Below are 19,764 nucleotides of genomic sequence, written 5' to 3' on the forward strand. Positions count from 1 at the left end.
AAGCTTGTTATGTTTTTTATTTGGTAAAGTGTCGTAGGGAGCTTTCACAAATTTTGATTGGTTTGTTGCATGTTTATTCGCAATGAGTATAGTCAGCAAGTTAAAATGTTAATATCTTAGTTGCTTTGTTGTTTTACAGGGTTTTTCAGGGGTTCTCATAGTTGTGGAACTCTTCCTTGACTCTTTCCAACTGGAAGTGAACTTCATATGATGGTAATTGCACTCTTTTTTGACAGGCACCTTGGAAATTCCTGTTGGATTTGTCCAACAAGGGTGCTATAGATTCCAATTCCCATTACATTAAGTTCATGTCACACAAGAAAGGGTCTATGAAGTGTCCCACTGCTATGAGAACGCCTGGAAATCCCTGTATTAATTTTACATGTTTTAGCTAATTTTATATTATTTTATATGAACCATAGGAAATATCTGTATAATGGTAATGTTCAATGTAAAATAAAGAGCTCACTAGAACAACAAAAGCCAAATTAAGATATTCAATCAATCTCTCTCAAATAGTTTATTATTATGTATTATTTTATTATTATGTATTATTTTATTTTATTTATTATTTTGAGTGTGAAACAACACTCACGTTTTAGCTTCATTTTTCTCTCTTTTTGTTTCTTGTAGTTTTTTTTAAGTTGTTTATATTTAGTACATTCTCTTGCATTTTCTTAAGCGACTCCGACCCGTTGGTGCAATGAGTTCGGGTCGGGTCGGGCCATGGTAGGTTCAGTTTGACCCGAGGGTGCAGCGAGATCGGGTCGACCCGAAAGATCAGTAGGTGCGAGAAAGCATAAGCGACTCCGACCCGTTAGTGCCGCGAGTTCGGGTCGGGTCGAGTCAAGGTAGGTTCAATACCCGACCCGAACTCGCTGCACCAACGGGTCGGATTTGCTTATACTTTCTCGCACCTACCGGAGTCGTTGCACCCACTGAACCTACTTGTACCTTCCGGGTCGACCCGAACGACTCCGGGTCACTTACGGATGACTCCGACCCGATAGGTTCGGGTCGACCCGCCCATCACTATTATATACCCGTCATGCAATTGACAGGGAGTTGCGAGGGAGCGCGAGGGCACGCACGCCATAAAGCGCGTGGCCACGGAGCTGAAAAAATGTTGAAAATTTTTTCAACTTTGTCAAAATTGCTTGTGAACTGCAAAAAAGAGCTTTTCTCGTGGCCGCACCAAAAACATACACAAGAGCGACAAAAAGCTCCAACATCTGAATATCATCGATATTTTGTTTAAGAAGCACTAACTAGGTACATAAATCAATTAGAATCATGCATTTTAGCATTATTATCATAACAATGGGTCACAACTGCGCCAAGTAGCTGTTTGTTTACGCTTTTTCACGAACGTCAAATTTTGCCAACTTTTGTCAACTTTTTTTCCTGGCTGCTCCAGGTTACAAAATTTTGACAAAAGCTCAAAAAAGTGACAAAAGCTCACATTTTGAAAAATTTGTCAGCATTTTGTCACTCCCGTGGCCTTTCGCTTATACAAGTTCACCGCCCCAGAGCCCGTCAAACATTGCGAGGGTTGCGAGTTCTATCATCTGCTTGAAATCTTATGGTATTTTCAACAATATTTATTTTTTATTCCTAAATTATATTTTTTGCCGTGTTATTCGTCGAAAAGATAACTCGTCAAACATTGCGAGGGTTGCGAATGATATCATCTGCTCGAAATCTTATGGTATTTTAAATAATATTTGATTTTTATTCATAGATTTTTTTTTGCGGTAGTATTTGTCGAAAAGATCACTATTTCAATTTATGTGGATTTTTTACAATAAAATGACAAAATTCAGGTGTTTAGTATGCTACAATTTGGACTATTATACCTGCTCTTGGGGTGCTATAATTACAAATCGCTGTCAATTGCATGGCGGGAGACCTCACATTACCCTCAAACATTGCGAGGGTTGCGAGTTCTATCATCTGTTTGAAATCTTTTGGTATTTTAAACAATCTTTATTTTTTATTCATAAATAATATTTTTGTTATTGTGTTATTCGTCGAAAAGATAACCATCCCGCCATGCAATTGACAGCGATTTGCGAGGGCGCGCGAGGGCTCGCACGCCATACAAGTTCACCGCCCCAGAGCCCTCGCATTAAAGAGCTTGCGAGCCTTGGTAGTTTTTTCCCGTCAAACATTGCGAGGGTTGCAGGTGGTATCATCTGCTCGAAATCTTAAGATATTTTAAAAATATTTTAAAATATTTATTTTTTATTCATTAATTATTGTTTTGCTGTGTTATTTGTCGAAAAGATCGCTGTTTCAATTTTTGTGGATTTCTTCAAAATAAAATCTATAAATTTAGGTGTTTAGTAAGCTATAATTTGCAATGTTATACCTGCTCTCGGGGTGCTATAATTATAACTGCTAAAACTAGCGGCGAAAAAATTGCCTAGGCTCGCAAGCTCTTTAATGCGAGGGCTTTGGGATGGTGAACTTGTATGGCATGCGAGCCCTCGCGCGCCCTCGCAAATCGCTGTCAATTGCATGGCGGGTTCCCCCCTTGTTTTAGCAGTTATAATTATAGCACCCCGAGAGCAGGTATAACAGTTTGATTTGTAGCATACTAAACACCTGAATTTTGACATTTTATTTTGCAAATATGAACTCTTTAATGTGAGGGCTCTTGGGCGGTGAGCTTGTATGGAGTGCGAGCCCTCGCGCGCCCTCGCAAATCGCTGTCAATGGCATGCCGGGTAAAGAGCTTGCGTGCCTTGGTAGTTTTTTCACCCCTATTTTTAGCAGTTATAATTATAGCACCCCGAGAGCAGGTGTAACAGTGCAAATTGTAGCATACTAAACAACTGTGTTGCGAAAGCAACTTCGTCGGCTCTTCGACGATAGCGAAAATGAAAAAATAACGACCGTTTTCACCAACGTACAATTTGCTTTATTAAACACCGGCTCGACCGAATGCAATTAGTCACTGTAGTTTTAAAAACGCTGTCTTGTCGTTCGCTAATATTTGAAAGAGGCCGATTATCCTGCGCTCGGTCTATTTAAGCCCCTTTCTTCCCGCGATGGCCGTTGCGCCATCGCGTTACGCAGCGAACGTTGCCCTTTTCCCGATATCCGAATTTTCGTACATTGACTTTGACAGCCGAGATGTTTACACCTATCTCCTGTCATTATATGTTTGTTTTGGTTTGCGTGTGCCATAAAAGAGGCACGCGGTTTGTCGGCACAGTTACATGTAACACCTGAATTTTGTCATTTTATCCCGCTGCGCAACGCGATCGAAAACTTCTCACCCTCTCGCTCAATGTAGCTAGAGAGCAAGAACCAATAATTATAAAGCGAGGTGAAAGGATGGGAAAATGAAAAGGAGGGGTGGAAGAGAACGTGGATGTGAGCAATTTTTCGGCCATTATCATTTTTGCGCCAACACGGTCGCGTGCCAGAGCTTTTTTGTCAGATAGAGATAAACACATACAGCGCGAATAGTTTACACTACTGGTTTGAGGGTTAAAAAATATCTACACAGAGTTTTGCATTTAAGTTTTTTTTTAAAACAGGTATTTTTTGCAGAAATTTTATGCAAAATGCTTTAAGAACATTAAGGAAATTCAAAAAGAGTATAAAATAATTCAAAGAATTAAAATATTTTCCAAAAACACATGGAGCTGTCAAATTTAGAGGAATCGCGTACTGCGAAATCGCGTATATCGAGTATCGCGTACTGCGGATAATTGCTGTAATCTGCACAGTTCATTTTATCTCCTCTGTGAAAACAATTATCCATATAGTTATGGTAGGCACTGTATACGTAAAATATGTAAAACAAATACATTATAGTCTTCTTATGTTCTAACTGTCGGCTTTGTCATTTTCTTAAGTGTTGGAACTCATCAAAATCTGTTGAATTGGAATGGTGGTTTACTGGTATTGTTACCACCATTACGACCATTTCGCGAGAACAGTTTTCTGATGATACTCATGATTGACCCATTCCATGGGACCAAGGTGGATTAATTATATCAGGTGGTGGATAAGGGCCTTTGGGGGGTCGCCATAGTTGAGGGACTTTACGTCGTTTTAAAACCGTTAAACAATGGTTTCCGCACACAAAGCATAGCAAATAGAAAAGATTTCTTTGTTACTACGTGCATGTTTGTGTTTCTATTGATTTTATCGAAAAAATGAGATATATTAACAAAAGATTTGATGATTTGTTTATGCACGAAATGTAAAATCATGTGAGTATGAGTTCTAATCTTATGTAAATTGTCCATACGACTCGTATATAATGAAGAATTAATGCGACAATTGAAAAAAGTAATTTCTTAGTTTTTATCCTCAAAAATGTCGAAAACACAATGAATTATAGAATAATTTTACGGAATAACACAAAATAACACACTTAAATCTATGTTTTAATGTTAAATATGAACTCGAAAAGCCCAACATATATTTTTAAAGAATATTTCATCGAGAAAAAGTTGTAGAAAAATTAAATGAATCATTTAAAAAAATGTAAACAATGTTTGAACCCTGGGGACCTTACGTCAAGGGACGAATTGTCAAAATACTCTAGATTCCACCACCTGATATTTTTAAATCCACCTTGCATGGGACCATCGATTCTGTTCGTTAATGTAAGCTGTTTGCATGTACAGCTGCTTGCAATTGATTAAAGTAGCAAACCATAAATGAACAATTTTGCGTGTGTACGAATTATAGCCGAAATCTGATCCACTGATCGTAAACAATCGACGTGACTTCTAGATGATGAAAATATAGAGTAAGTAAAAGCAGTGGTTGGTATGTACTGAAACATTCAAAAGGAGAAAAATATGAGGCTTACCTGATACCACCTCGTGTTGTATCATGATTAAGAGTGTTTTCGTTGTGTATCCAATAAACGACAGACCGTAACATCGAGATGTGTCGAATTTTGCACATCAGTTTTATCGTCGATCCAACTTCGTAGTACTTATCGTATAATGGCACACCTTCTTCGTCTACGATGGCTACTTCAGGAGCTGCATGAGTCCAACGTAGTAGCAATATTACGTTTCATAAAACAGTTAGAAAAAGAAAGGGAGAAAGAGAGAAGCGAGTTATAAATTTGAGATTCGTTCCGTTATTTCTCGGTTTATTATATTCGTTTGCGATTGTTACAGAATGGATCAGCTCGCTGAAGACCGCTGTGTGCTTTGGAATTGGCGAAATTGCTCCTTCAGTTGATGACAGACAGAAGGTTGCAGAGGGTTTCGGTTTACGTTCACTTGCTTGGTTGCAATTATTCTGTACGGTTAGTTCTCCCGCAAAACAAAATCGAGCAGTTTTTGAGCTCGGTTTGTAGCTCGCTTTCCGCCGAAACCGATCGAGAAAGCGAGCAGAAACGTCCGAAGAACCGATCGAAGCTCTTCATCAATTGAAGCGTTTACGGTCGTTCGAGAGAGCGCGTTGTATGTGTTTATCTCTTTCTGACAGAAAGGCTCTGGCACGCGACCGTGTTGGCGCTAAAATGATAATGGCCGAAAAATAGTTCACACCCACGTTCTCTTTCTCCCCTCTTTCCTCTACACCCCATCCCTTCACCTTGCTTTATCATTATTGGTTCTTGCTCTTTAGCTACATTGAGCGAGAGGGTGAGAAGTGTTCGATCGCTTTGCGCAGCGGGGAACAGTGCATGTTGTTGATCGGGCAATTCGAGGAAAAGTTGAAGCGTCCAGAAAGTGACATTGCAGTGGCAGTACGTGTTTTGGACGAACAAAAGGTTCGGCTTCCGCCTCTTGTGCTGCCCGAATTTTCGAGAAATTATGATGAATGGTTGCCTTTTTAAAGTTTGTACAAAACGGCAGTCCATGAAACCAATAGTTTGACGGAAACAGAAAAGATAATCAGGCAGTGCCAATCAGTGGCAGTACGTGTTTTGGATGAACAAAAGGCTCGGCTACCGCCTCTTGCGCTGTCCGAATTTTCGGGAAATTATGATGAATGGTTGCCTTTTTACAGTTTGTACAAAACGGCAGTCCATGAAAACAATAGTTTGATGGATACAGAAAAGATAATGTATCTGAAGCGTGCGTTGAAGGAGGAGGCGTTCCGAGTAGTGGACGTTTTTCCTACGTGTGGTTCGGCGTATGAAGCCGCTTGGAAGGCGCTGGAAAAAAGATACGCCAACGAATATCTTTTGAAAATGCGGTATGTAAATGAACTGTTAAATATGCCGAAAATGAAAACGCGCAAAACAAAAGACACCCACACCCGTCAAACATTGCGAGGGTTGCGAGTAGTATCATCTGCTCGAGATCTTATGATATTTTAAATAATATTAATTTTTTATTCATAAATTATTTTTTGTGGTGTTATTTGGCGAAAAGATCACTATTTCAATTTTTGTGGATTTTTTCAAATAATTTTGTAAAAATCCAGGTGTTTAGTATGCTACAAATTGCACTGTTATACCTACTCTAGAGGTGCTATAATTATAATTGCTAAAACTAGGGGCGAAAAAACTGCCTAGGCTCGCAAGCTCTTTCATGGGAGGGCTCTGGTGCTGTGAACTTGTATGGCGTGCGAGCCCTCGCGCGCCCTCGCAAATCGCTGTCAATTGCATGGCGGGCAGCGTTGTGGATAGTTTCGAGCGAAATGCGAAGCTTTTGGACCAGCTTGGCGAAAAAACCAGTGGTTGGGGTATGCTTTTGACTCAGCTTCTTTTGTCAAAATTGGATGATGAAACTCAGTGGAATTGGGAACGGCAGTTAGAGAGTGATAGCGAGTGTTCGGTGCAAAGTTTGTTCGATTATCTTCGAGCAGAAACGCGTGTTCTGCATGCAATGGCGGTTGATCAACACAGTTTGGGTGTTACGAAAAAATCTGATCGTCGCTTTGTTAATCTTGCTCTCAAAGGAGAAACGAAATGTGCGCAGTGTAGCAAACAGCATAGCATTGTGGTGTACAGGTCGTTTGGTGAGTTAACAATCGATGACAGGTTGAAGGTAGCTATGCAGAAAAGGCTTTGTTTAAATTTGTTTGTCGCCTGGCCATTTTGCGAGCAAGTGTTTTTCTAAAGGTCGATGCGACACGTGTAAAAAACGTCATCATTCTTTGCTTTACAAAGAAGGCATGCCTGCAACCGAACAAGTGCATCAAGTGGGCACTACCGCGGTATTGCTATACTATGCTCAATGTCCAAAATTATGGATTCGATTGTTCATTCGTACCTGTCTCCTATTGTCTCCAGCTATATATCTCCTCTCCAGCATGGCTTTATGCCCAAAAGATCCCCCGTTACAAACCTTTTGTGTCTATTTATATGTTATTTCTCCGGCTCTTTCATCCGCAAGCCAAATTGACGCCCTATATCCCGATATGAAAGCAGCTTTTGATAGCATACCAATCAATCTCCTGTTAGCTAAGCTTGAGAAACTTGGCTTCGGAGGTTACCTTTTAGATTGGCTCAGATCTTACCTTTCTGGCCGTTCCTACAAAGTACGTGTCTGCAATAGTTTTTCCGAAACATTCGCAGGTCTCTCTGGCGTACCTCAAGGTAAGCTCAGTCCTTTGCTTTTCATACTGTTTGTCAACGATTGTGTATCTGTGCTCACTCAAAATAGCTGTCTTCTCTACGCCGATGATGTAAAAATCTTTTACCTGTTGACTCACCTCATGACTGTAATGTCCTCCAGCATGTGCTGGACAAATTTTCTGATTGGTGTTGCCTCAATGGTCTCCGTTTATGTCCTCAAAAATGCTCTGTCATATTGTTTGGTCGTTCATCCCACAAAGTTCTCTGGAATTACTACATTTGTGGCTCTCAACTTGTTCGCGTCTCATCAATGAAAGATCTCGGTGTATGGTTGGACGAAAAATTACTGTTTAATGTACATGTCGAATTCGTCCTAAAAAAAGCCAACAAAGCTCTTGGATTAATCCTTCGTTTAGCATGCGAGATAAGAGATCCAATGTGCCTTAAGTCCTTGTACTGCTGTTGGGTCCGTCCCACTCTTGAATACGCTGCAGTCGTTTGGTCTCCACCCGGTATCACTGCCATGGCAAGGCTAGAGAAAGTCCAACGCAAATTTACCCGTATTGCCATTCGTCGCTTCCTTCCCAATCAGTCTTCTATTCCTCCATATCATGTCCGTTGTCGCCTGCTTAGTTTGGAACCTATCCAAGCCAGACATTCTATCATCCAGTCCCTTTTTGTTGTCAATCTTCTCTTCTCTGACCTTGATTCCCCATCTCTCTTGTCGCGTATACCCCTTTATGTTCCGTCTCGACCCTTACGCCCCAGAGCTCCCCTCTACATTGAATTTCGCCGAACCCGTCACGGCCAAAATGACCCACTCCTACGAGCGTTAGCCACCTTCAATGACCACTACAATCTCTTCGACTACCATATCCCACCCTCCCGTTTCCGCTCCCTCCCTCGCAACACTATCACCCTTCCCACTCCATAATTCGTTAACCCGTAAATTCCTTCCTCTCCTTAGTTTTTAAGCAACATATTGTTAAGCCTTTGGCGGAAAATTGAATTAAATAAATAAATAAATAAATAAATAAGTGTCAGATGAAGAAGAAGATCAAGAAGTGTCCGCAGGGGCAAGCAGTATGTTAGCCGCGCTACCTGCGCTGAAATCGTCTACGCATGGTGATAACATGGTCTACGCAAGTGATGTTATCAACCGCGATTGTTCGCTTTCAAGGAAAAGGTGGAAATGGTTTTTCGTTAGAGCCCTTTTGGACAATGGTTCGCAGATCAACATCATGACAGCAGATCTTTGTCGACGTTTGTGTTTGCCCAAAGTGCGCGGTTCGGTAACAGTTACTGGTATAAGAAAGATTGGTGTGCAAAATACCCAAATGGCAAAGGCGTTAGTATCATCGGAAGGCAGGACGTTCATGGAACAAGTTGATTTTGTAGTGCTCGAACATATTACGGAAAATTAGCCTTGTGGTGATATGCGTTATGATGTGAAAAGGTTGCCGGGTAACATGGTGTTAGCAGATCCTAATTTTTATAAGAAGGGACCGATCGATCTGTTATTGGGTGCGGAGTATTTTGTGGACATTCTTCAGCACGAATGTAAAATTGTTCCAGCAAGTAGTGATCACCCGGGTTTCGTGAAGACTGTGTTTGGTGTCTGGCAGAACAAGTTTTCCGAAGAACCAGCAAGCCGCATGTCACCTTGTCACCGCTGAGCCGTCGTCGGAAAATGTGACGGAATGTTTGGAGCGTTTTTGGACCATTGAGGAGCTACCAGACAAACCTCAATTTTCGTACCAGGAGAAGGATTGTGAAGAGAGTTTTGCACAATTTCATCATCGTGACGACGAAGGCAGGTATGTAGTTAATCTGCCTTTTAAGATTGGCGAGCGTGTGCCATTAGGCGAGTCGAAGCAGTGTGCGATCAAAAGGTTTCTGCAGTTGGAGCGGCGTTTGAAAAGGGATCCGTCGTTGGGATGAGATTATGCAGCAGTGATTGCCGACTACATAAATCAAGGTTTTTTGAAGAAAGTAGCTTTCGCCGAAACCGGTGATGACCGTCAGCAGGGTTTCTATCTTCCTCATCACCCGGTTATCAAAAGAGCTAGCACCACCACGAAGGTAAAGGTAGATCCGAAGCATACGCGTTACCAGTGTATATTATGGTGCGAGGATCCAGCATTGCCGATATAAGTGTATGAGCTACAGCGTGTTACTTTTGGTCTGACTCCATTGTCATTCTTAGCAACCAGGGTTTTAAAGCAGCTGGCGATTGACGAAGGGGACGCCTACCCTAAAGCTCTGCAAGCATTGCTACAAGATTTTTATGTGGGCGATTTCTTGGGAGGAGCAGACAATGAAGAAGAAGCGCGGCAGCTGGTCGATGAATTGATAAAACTCATGGCGAAAGGAGGATGTTCTGTTCTGGCACAAGTGGCATCTGATGATTGGCCACGTGCAAATGTAGTGAAGCTGAGCTCTGAAGAGCTTGTACAAACCTTGGGAATAGCCTGGCAACCCCAAGATGACGAATTGTTTGTTGAGGCCAGCATTCCTGTATCTAATGAGCCATGGACCCGGCGACGCGTGTACTCCATGGTGGCTAGATTGTTCGACCCTCTTGGCCTTCTAGCGCCAGTTACAGCATGGGCAAAGATCCAGATGCAGGCTTTGTGGATAGCTACCGACGATTGGGACGAACTAATACCGACGCAAATGGAACTCCTGTGGAATAAGTTCCAAGATCAGCTACCCCGTTTGAAGGAAATGAAATTTGCGCGGCATTTGGTTATCAGCAATCCGGTGAGTATCCAATTTCATTGTTTTCCGATGCTTCAGAGGCGGCTTATGGTACCTGTGTTTACCTTCAATCAATGGACGGCGATGGTAACGTCAAAGTGGAGCTAGTAACAGCGAAATCCAGGCCAGCCTCTTTGAAGAAAATTAGTTTTGCCAGACTAGAGCTGTGCGGAGCAGTATTAGCTACGAACTGGAGAAAGTGTGTCAGCAGAGCGCTACAAGTAGAGAAAGTCGATGCCGTTGGATCCCCCTGATAAAGGCGACCTTGAAAGGAAACGAAAGGTCTTGGTAGCAGTTAGCAGCGAAAGGACTGAGGAATGGGCTGAGAGGTTTTCGCAGTTTTGGAGATGCCTCAAAGTGACAGCCTACTGCCTCAGATTTGTAAAAGGATGCAGAAAGTCCGGCGAAGTGTATCCAAGTAAGTGTCTAACTATGTTTGAAATCGTTGCAGCTAAGATGGCTTTAGTGAAGATGCTTCAACAAGAACACTTCGTAGCGCAGATAAAGGAGCTAGCGAGTGGGCGTGTCATTCCACCAAGCTCTAAATTGAAGAAATTGGGAGTATTTCTGGATAAAGAAGGATTGTTGCGGGTTGGTGGACGTTTGTCACAACTAGCAATTCCTTATACGGAGAAGCATCCTCTGATTCTGCCTGGCAGCGCACATCTGACGAAGTTATTGGCACGTGTGTACCACCTTCGAGCTATGCATGGTGGTCCGAGAGCAACGTTGGCAGCTATGAGACGGGAATTTTGGCCAATCAACGGGAGGACCGTGGTGAACGGCGTTTGCAGAAGCTGTGTTATTTGTTTCAAAGCGGCACCCACAACAGTGGCACAACCTTCAGGACAACTACCGGAACCGCGCGCTACTCCTTCTCGACCGTTTTCAGTGGTTGGCATGGATTACTGTGGACCATTCTATTTGTGACCGGTGTATCGGCGGGCGGCGGCGCAAAAGAGCTACATGGCAGTCTTCGTTTGCTTTTCGATGAAAGCAATACATCTGGAGTTGGTGGAGGACTAATCGACGGCAGCGTTAGTGGTAGCGTTTATTCGGTTTGTTTCCCGGTCTTCCATCCAAGGTCTACTCGGATAATGGACTCAACGTTCGTGGCGCCAGCAGTGAGCTGAAGGAGTTGTATGAACTCCTGAACGAACCAGAGAATCAACAGCGTATCCAGAACCCAAGTAACATTTTAAGTTTTATCATAGTTCTAACAATCATGGGATAAAAATCATAATCCATACCACTGTGAAATTGTTATTCCTGAAAGATTTCAGTGGCAATAAAAATACAACCATAACATTATCTGCCTGTGAATCGTGATAGTCAGCAAATGAAATAGTCATATTTTTATGGTAAGCAATATAACATTACCGAAGGGCAAATTTAAATGCCAAGAAAGTTTTACTGACGAAATATTACATTGTACCTCGAATTTTGACGAAGCGCTGACATAATAATACACTTAATAAATAAAGAAATAACAATAAAAAAAATTAATTAAAAAGAACTGCCGAGTGTTCTGCTATTTTCAAATAATAAAAAAAAACCTTTGAGTTTAATCCCATATTGTAGCATAGTATAAAGTAATATCAAGTAGAAAAAGGTCATGTATTATTAAAGATTTAAATTATAAGCATGAATTCAAACACTTGCAAACTCAGAAATTCAATATGGCATACACATTAATGTTACAATAAAAGTCAATTTCATTAATAAAAATGGTTTCCATTGCATTAAGACACTTATGTATATCTTGATTTACGACTCTTTCACACACATTTTGATATAACATGTATGGCAACAAACAATGTTTAGACTTAAAACTCTTAGTTTACCTATTCATGTGCTCTGTTAAGCATAAATGACTGTACAGCATTGTACGCGATGACATGTGAAACATGTTAACCTGTATGGCAGGACTGGCGCAAGCTATTGTGTCTTAGGAAGCTTGATCGTGTCAAGTGTCAAACTTATAAACAAAAGTGTTGCGTACGACCTCATTATGAAGTAAAAGCATTTATGCGGATGTAGCGAAGTAAAACACTTCAAGTTAAAACACCTCAAGTTAAAACAAAGTTCAAGCAAAACACGCCTCAAGCAATAGCGTGCGCTTCAGAAACGCAACAAACATAAACAGGTAGTCAACCGTTCTCACGGTTCAAACGAGGAAGTGACTTACGCAATTCATAAACCATAGGTACATGTCGCATTAAGTATAAATACAACTTGTTATAAAAATAGTCATAGTTACAGTTAGCTGACCTATATGCGGTCAGCAACTAAATAGCATATAAGAGATGAAAACCTAAATAAAGTAAGCGCATTCGAACACAAACCTCAGAATCGCTCGTTTCTTAATAGTCGGAGGCACTCTCCGGTCGACGAAGGAAAAATATACCCGACTCGGTGTAAAGCACCGGCGTTGGGCGCTGCGACGGAGCAACACATCCGCCAGCAGCATTAAAAAGCGTCTGTCGTTGTAGTGCTCCCGAAAGAATTGAAATTCAGTGTTGCAATTAAACAAAATTGTCCTGTAAGTTGAATAGTTGAAAGGTAAGGACAGTCTTTAATTCAGTCTTTAAGGAAAGTCTTTGATTTTATCGATTATAGTTTTTGAATGCCTTATAAAATCATGCAAACGATTGAAGGAGGTGAAGCATGCTTGAGCGTCGTTCCGAGCCGTTGGGAAGTGAAAGGGATCCTTCATTGGCCAAAAAAACACCTAGTGGCAAAGCTACAACTCGAAGAGGATTCTGTGCCTTCGGATAAATGGGAAAAACTCAACAGCATTAAAAAAGGGAGTTTGCTACACGCGCTGAAGCCTACGATGAACTCAAAAAAATGGAGGAAAAATCGGACACGGAAGTAGATGAGCAAGTTTTGCTGCGTCCGCAAAGACAACGACACCAGCGCGTTTAAGACTGTTTAAATTTTGTGAAGCAGGATTTTAACGAGATCGCGGAAGCATCCAACCTGCCGTTGATCTCCACACCCTTTTTTAAAACATCTTCCATTTCAACTACGAAACGGTTCAAAAATAGATTGGCATCACTTGGTTTGACTTTTCCACAATAAATGCCTATGACCATTGGTTGTAGGGTTGGAGCTACTTGAATATTGAATAAAATAGGCCAGAATTCGAGCTTTCGAGCTCTTATAAAGAGGGATTCCATCAATGTTTATATTTAGCGATATACTGTCCAGCTGATGAATTGCTGGGAACGCCTGCTCAAGGCACGCTCCAACTCCATTATGCCAATATGTACCATCACCTATCGTGTCTATTTCTACATTTCTTTCAGTTTTTAGAAAAGCCCATGGATCTTTCGGAAAAAAAACTCCCGGTATCCTTTTGTCAAGTAAGCCCATAAGCGACTTCAGGGCATTTTTTCTTATGTTGAAACCCACGGACCAGCTTTGAAGATCGTTGTACAGTTGTTCATCATCATTAATAGAGTTTTGAACGGGAGTTACACTTGGGCGATGAATTTAATCATTTACAGCTGGGAAAAACATTTGTTGTTGTACCAATTGTAGAGATTGTGTGGATTCCTGAGGCGTTGGTTTGATGTTTGTTGTTGGTTCAAATGCATTTTGAAAAGGCTGATTTACTGCTCGTAATGTTTCCACTTTTCTTCTAGGATGTGTTTGCACAATTTTCAGATAGTTTTTAGCAACATTTCGCCTAAAACTTCCACTCGATTTTATTCTGCTCAATTTGTCAGACATGATAGCTACTTTTGTTGGTACAAGAATATGACAACTAGCGTCGGTATTAAGAGATTATAGTTTTAACGAGCGTAATATTAGACAGGATGGACTTATTGCGAGTTTTAAATCGATCTTAAATTAACGGTTTTTAAAAGCTCTTTACAGCACAACTACAGTGCGATTAAAATCACCAAAAAAAAAACAACAATTTTGGTTTTAATAGGTGGTTTTGTAGATGTTTTAAAATGCTTTAAAAATGCTCGTATTTCAAACACTGCTTAGCAAGTAAAAATTGTGTATTATGACATTTATTTCTTAGGCCAATCATGATAAAACTTTGATAAGACATATTTAAGTCTAAAAAGCGTAGGAAATGTTCCTTAGGAATGCAGCTCTCGAAGATGACATCGAGTGGCACTTCATCCCGCCACATGCTCCGAACTACGGTGGTTTGTGGGAGGCGGCCGTAAAGTCTGCTAAGCAGATCCTGCGGAAGGTACTGGGCAACCAGAGACTTTCTTTTCTTGAGATGACAACAGTATTAACGCAGATCGAGGAGCAGCTGAACAGCCGTCCTTTGACTCCGCTATCCGAAGACCCATCGGAAATGAATGTCCTTACGCCAGGGCATTTCTTGATTGGGGCACCCCTGACGGCGTTACCCGAGAATGATGTCTCCAATCAACCTGAAAATCGTCTACGTCGTTATGAACAGCTCCAGCGATTGGTCCTGCTGCATTGGAATCGATGGCAGCGAGAATATTTAAATGAATTGCACAATTATGGGCAACGTGTATCGCCTGTTGAAAGAGTTGAAGAGGGACAGGTAGTTCTTTTGAAGGAGGATAATGTGCCAGTTTGTGAATGGCCAATGAGAAGGATCGAGAAAACTTTTGTAGGGCCAGAGTTACGAGTAGTTAAAGTGCGTAGTCAGAAAGGCAGTTAAACCCGACCAACTTCAAAGATTCTTATTTGGCCAATTGAGGGGTAAATTAATCCTAAATTTAGAGGGGCGCCATGTTTGGATTTGAATTTATCATACATTTTTTTGTTCAGAAGAATTTGCTGCTTGGGTCATATTTTGACAGCTCAGTGAGGGATACAGTTCCGATCCGCACGGAATGATCGATTCCGCTGTGACGCTCATTACTACCACTTTTTTTGTAAGGAGAAAAAAAACGCTTCGTGAACTCGAAAGAGAAAGACGTACTTGTGCGCAACACTTAAAACACCAAGGATTTTGTTCAGCCATTTTTCTTTAACCTCACTAAAACTTGTAATTTGTAACACAACGTAGGACTAAAATAAAACTAGCAAACGTAATCAAACCCATATAAACACACTGTGTTTTCGCTAAAGCATTGTCGCCATAAACTTCTACAAGCAAACGAAAACTTTCCGTAGCAGTTTTCTTTGCAAAAAAATGACCCAACGAAAGCTCCCGCAAATGCTGTCTTTTTCTCCAATTTTCCAAGTTATACATCGTGAAAAATAATAATGATGCACACAAGATAAAATTGTTTTGTTGACTGATTTTGATAGCTGTCAAATGCATCTTCAAAATGACATATATATATATAAAGTTCTTTAAAGAGGCGAACTCCGTTGGAGCCGAATCCTCTATAAACTATTCCAACAATGTATATAAAGTTCGAGCTTTCACCATATTTGTTGCTACGGACATCTAGCGTCAAATTCCGGTTATTAAGTTGTACACCCGATATGAAGCACATTCGTAAAGTTTTAGTTAAATGACGTGTAAGGCCGAAAATACACGAACTGGAATTTCGCGGCTGCGGAATTCCGCATGCTGTCAAACCCATATACAAAGTGTCAACGGCAATTTTCCCGTCCTGTCATATCCATACATTTTTCAGCAAGCGGAATTCCACGGCCGCGAAATTCCGGTCCGTGTATTTTCGGCCTAAAGTCAACAACGAATCACGTTTTTAACACTAGATTTACGGACGTCTCTTATATACCTATCTCTACGGATAAAAATATGTATTTAGATTGGTTAAAATTATGAAAAACCCTATTTTAATAAAATCATGATTCGTTTAACATGTTTTGGTTTCCATAAAAAATTGTCTGCACAATTCTAATTTATTGTAATAGACGTTATTGCTTCAGTGAATACATGAACCGATATGTTTTCGATGCCACATTCTGACCGATGTCTGCGGGAGTTTCTAAAAACACGAGGAATAAGTTGATCAGCAATTCCGTTTGAGATCACTTTATTTAGATCATTTATCAATATGTTACCAAAGCTCACTTCACTAGAGTGGGTACAAGGCAAGGCCTTGACCGACAACGGTTGTTGTGCCAAAGAAGAAGATCAATATGTTATGTGTGATAATAAGTGGTTTATCGTTTTCTTTCATTCCTACTTACTTACTTATCCGGCGCTACAACCGCTTTGCGGTCTTGGCCTGCCTCAGGAGTGTCCGAAACCGCCGCGTCTCGCGCCTTCGTCTGCCAGTCCGTTATCCCGGCCTTACAGGGTTTCGAATCATATAAGGGAATAGTTCAACCACTTAGGGGAATGTTGCAAATAGGTAGGGGAATGTTGCAAGCAAGCTGTGTGGGATTCTGCTGTACACATGATAAACTAAATAAATCCTGCTGCGGAGCCATAATTAAACATGATAAGTTAGTGAGATTGACGAAAATATTTTAAGGTATTTACAGCGGCACGCACAGTCTGATGACAGCTCCACAGTACGCTTGCAACATTCCCCTAATCGATTGCAAAACTCCCCTAAGTGATTGCAAACATCCACAGCTTGCTTGCAATATTCCCCTACCGATTTGCAATGTTCCCCTAAGTGATTGAACTATTCCCTTATATGATTCGAAACCCTGTAATGGCGTACGCCTCCACGCTATATTGCCACCTCAGTTTGGGCCTACCACGCCTCCTCTGTTCTTGTGGACGGCCTAAAAAGACTTTACGGACTGGGTCGTCAGTTTCCATGCGTACAACATGGCCAGCTCACCGGAGCCTGGCGAGCTTGATACGTTGCACGAAAGTGAGGTCGCCGTACATCTCGTATAGCTCGTCATTATAGTAGCTCCTCCATTGCCCTTCCACACATACGGGGCCAATTATCCTTCTGATCATCTTCCTCTCGAACTCGGCTAAGAGGGTTTCGTCAGGTTTGGACTTTCATTCCTACATTAACTTTTATTGAATTATGTTACAACTTAACTAAATAAACTAAATCTAATCAACCCATCCGTCAATTTGACGGGTTCCGTAGAAATAGGTATTTGTTATTTGTTATTCGTTAATTGAGAGCGAGAGCGTGACCACTCATCATCACCAATCACCACCACCTATCACACGAACACCTGTTGTCATCGATCGCCGATCGACGGCTCGCACACCCACATCCATTGTCTATCACGCACCGGCACACGCATCAACATCACAGGCTCAAACACTAACTTGCAACACATGCTGAACGACACCACTCATGGTCCTAATTCAACACTCATTGACGGCCCGCTTTTAATTCGCCGCATTTCCAACACCAACTCACAACAGACCACACTTAACCGCTTTTTTCATGGAAAGACGAACCTCTGTTCAGTCTGTACAAACAACTATCTGTTTTGTTCCTGCTGCTAATGCGCTTCGCACTGCCCGTTCCACTGCTTCTGTTTACTATCAAAACGTGCGGGGACTGCGCACAAAGGTCGATGAGTTTCGCCTGTCGGTGTTGAAATCCATTTTCGAAACGTGGCACGATGCTAGCCTAGCTTCAGCTTTGCTGTTTGGGGACTTCAACCAACCTCTTGTCTCCTGGTCAGCCGCTCTGCATGATCCGGATTTGCCATTTCTGCATTATGAGCCGCGTACGCAGTCGGCTCTCTTCGCTCTGTTTACAGACGTGATGCACCATAGCGGACTTTCCAGCTCAATGGTCATCTTAACACCAGCGGACGCGTATTAGACCTGGTATATGTGAATAATGCTGTTGCTTCTGTTTGCCTTCCGCTAGAACTTTGCCTCACCCCGCTGTTCGCAATTGACGCCTATCACCCTGCGCTTGAGTTGGCCATCCCGTTACCACGAGAGGATTCAGCTGTTCCTGCGTTAAAACCACGCCTTGACTACGCGCGGAACGACTTTAGAAGGCTTCTGCTGATGTTCACAGATGTCTTCGAATGTTCCCGTTATGCCACACTTCACCTCGCTGTGAACGATTTTGAGCGGGTCATGCCGTAAACCCTGAATGAGTGCACGCTGGTTAAACGACCTAAACGATGCGCTCCTTAGAGTGCAGTGGCGGATTTAGGGTACCGGAGGGCCTAGGCGGTAAGATGTGCAGAGTAGTGATGGGAAAAATGAAGTTTTTGTCGAAATTGATTCCGGCTAGCTTCGCAGTGTTCTGGAATCGATTCCGGATAGTAGGTGCGGAATCAGTTATCGGAATCGTTTCCGAATTCGGCTCCGCAATCGGAATCGACTCCGGAATTGGTTCCAGAATCGGTTTCATAATGAATTCCGGAATTAGCTCCCGATTCGACTCTGGAATCGAAATCGGTTTCGAAATCGAAATCTGTTCCGGTATCGAAATTTGCTCTCGAATCGGAATTGGCTCCTAAATTAGAATCGGCTCCCAAACGGAGTCAGTTTCGGCATCAGCAGTTTCGGACCATAAAAATAGGCGTTTGGGTCCAATCATACTACGTATTAATAACCGCAAAAAATAAAAAAATCTTGAAAAAAATCCATTCTCATGGAGATTCCCGAACTGATTTCGCTTTTAAAACTTCATTTTTCTATTCAAGAACTAATTCACATTCCGGAGCAAATTCTAATTCTGCAGTCAATTACAATTCCGTTATCGCGGCAAATTATGATTCCCAGGTCAATTCCGATTCCGGACCCGATTCTGATCGCGGAATCGATTCCGGAGCCGACTCGGGAATCGGCTGCGAAGTCAACTCTGGAATCGGCTACGGAGTCATCTTCGGCATCGGCTCCGGAATCAGCTCCGGAATTGGCTCCGGAATTGATTCATAACACGGAATCGGAATCGGGTAGGTCCGATTCCGAGCTCCCACCACTAGTACAGCGGCCCCGTGTAGACCATGCAAACAACCCAAGTAGCAGAGCCGAAGTTGTTGAGAGGTTTTTCTGTGAGCCAAAGCGAGAGGCCCTGTCTTCTCTCTCTAGATTTTGGACGGCAAACCGCCGCCCGTGTAGAGGTGTGTGCGTGTGACGAAAAATTATGGATGAAATACGGGGGAAGCGGGGTTTGAAGTCTTTCGTTCCTCACACATACATGAATTTACCAGCGAATATCGCTGGACCGAGTGTACCCATCTCTATCGATCCACCATGATTTTTCTGCTATCGCGCTCATCCGGGTGTAAGGCATCCTCAGTCTGTCCAGAACTTTCCCTATGGAAGGATGTACTGAAGTGAGGTGTGATTTCTTGTGCGACGTACTTTGCTCATTTACGTTTTGTGCCGTGTTCTTCCTCAGTTATGTTCTTCCTCAGAATGATTTATCCTAGCAAATTGTTGAGGTAAGTTTCTGGCTGTGTGCTTGTGCAGGTACATTCAACTAACCCTTGGCGTCTAAAAAGTTACAGGTGTGTGCGCTATTTATCAACGACTACCTGCTAGCCTCGTCAACAATCTTCAAAGTGAGCGACGGAAAGAAAACGTTTTCCAGTTTTAAAATATTAAGGTAAGTTTTGATCTAATCCTCTGCGCTAAACTCTCCATAGTAATACATACTACTTACATTCAT

General features: G+C 42.0%; 1 protein-coding gene across 5 annotated transcripts in view; it reads right to left on the minus strand.

Moving 5' to 3' along the window:
• The window catches only part of LOC133393520 (uncharacterized), a 233,526-nt gene that overhangs the window by 46,628 nt on the left and 167,134 nt on the right, over positions 1 to 19,764 (minus strand). For all 5 annotated transcript variants that reach the window (XM_061658756.1, XM_061658752.1, XM_061658753.1 and 2 more), the window contains one exon: positions 4,838 to 5,015. In XM_061658756.1, coding sequence (XP_061514740.1) covers positions 4,838 to 5,015 — 178 coding nt within the window. The remainder of the gene's footprint in view (positions 1 to 4,837; positions 5,016 to 19,764) is intronic.

This window comes from Anopheles gambiae, chromosome 3 (assembly GCF_943734735.2).
Source record: "Anopheles gambiae chromosome 3, idAnoGambNW_F1_1, whole genome shotgun sequence".
NCBI classification, from domain to species: domain Eukaryota; kingdom Metazoa; phylum Arthropoda; class Insecta; order Diptera; family Culicidae; genus Anopheles; species Anopheles gambiae.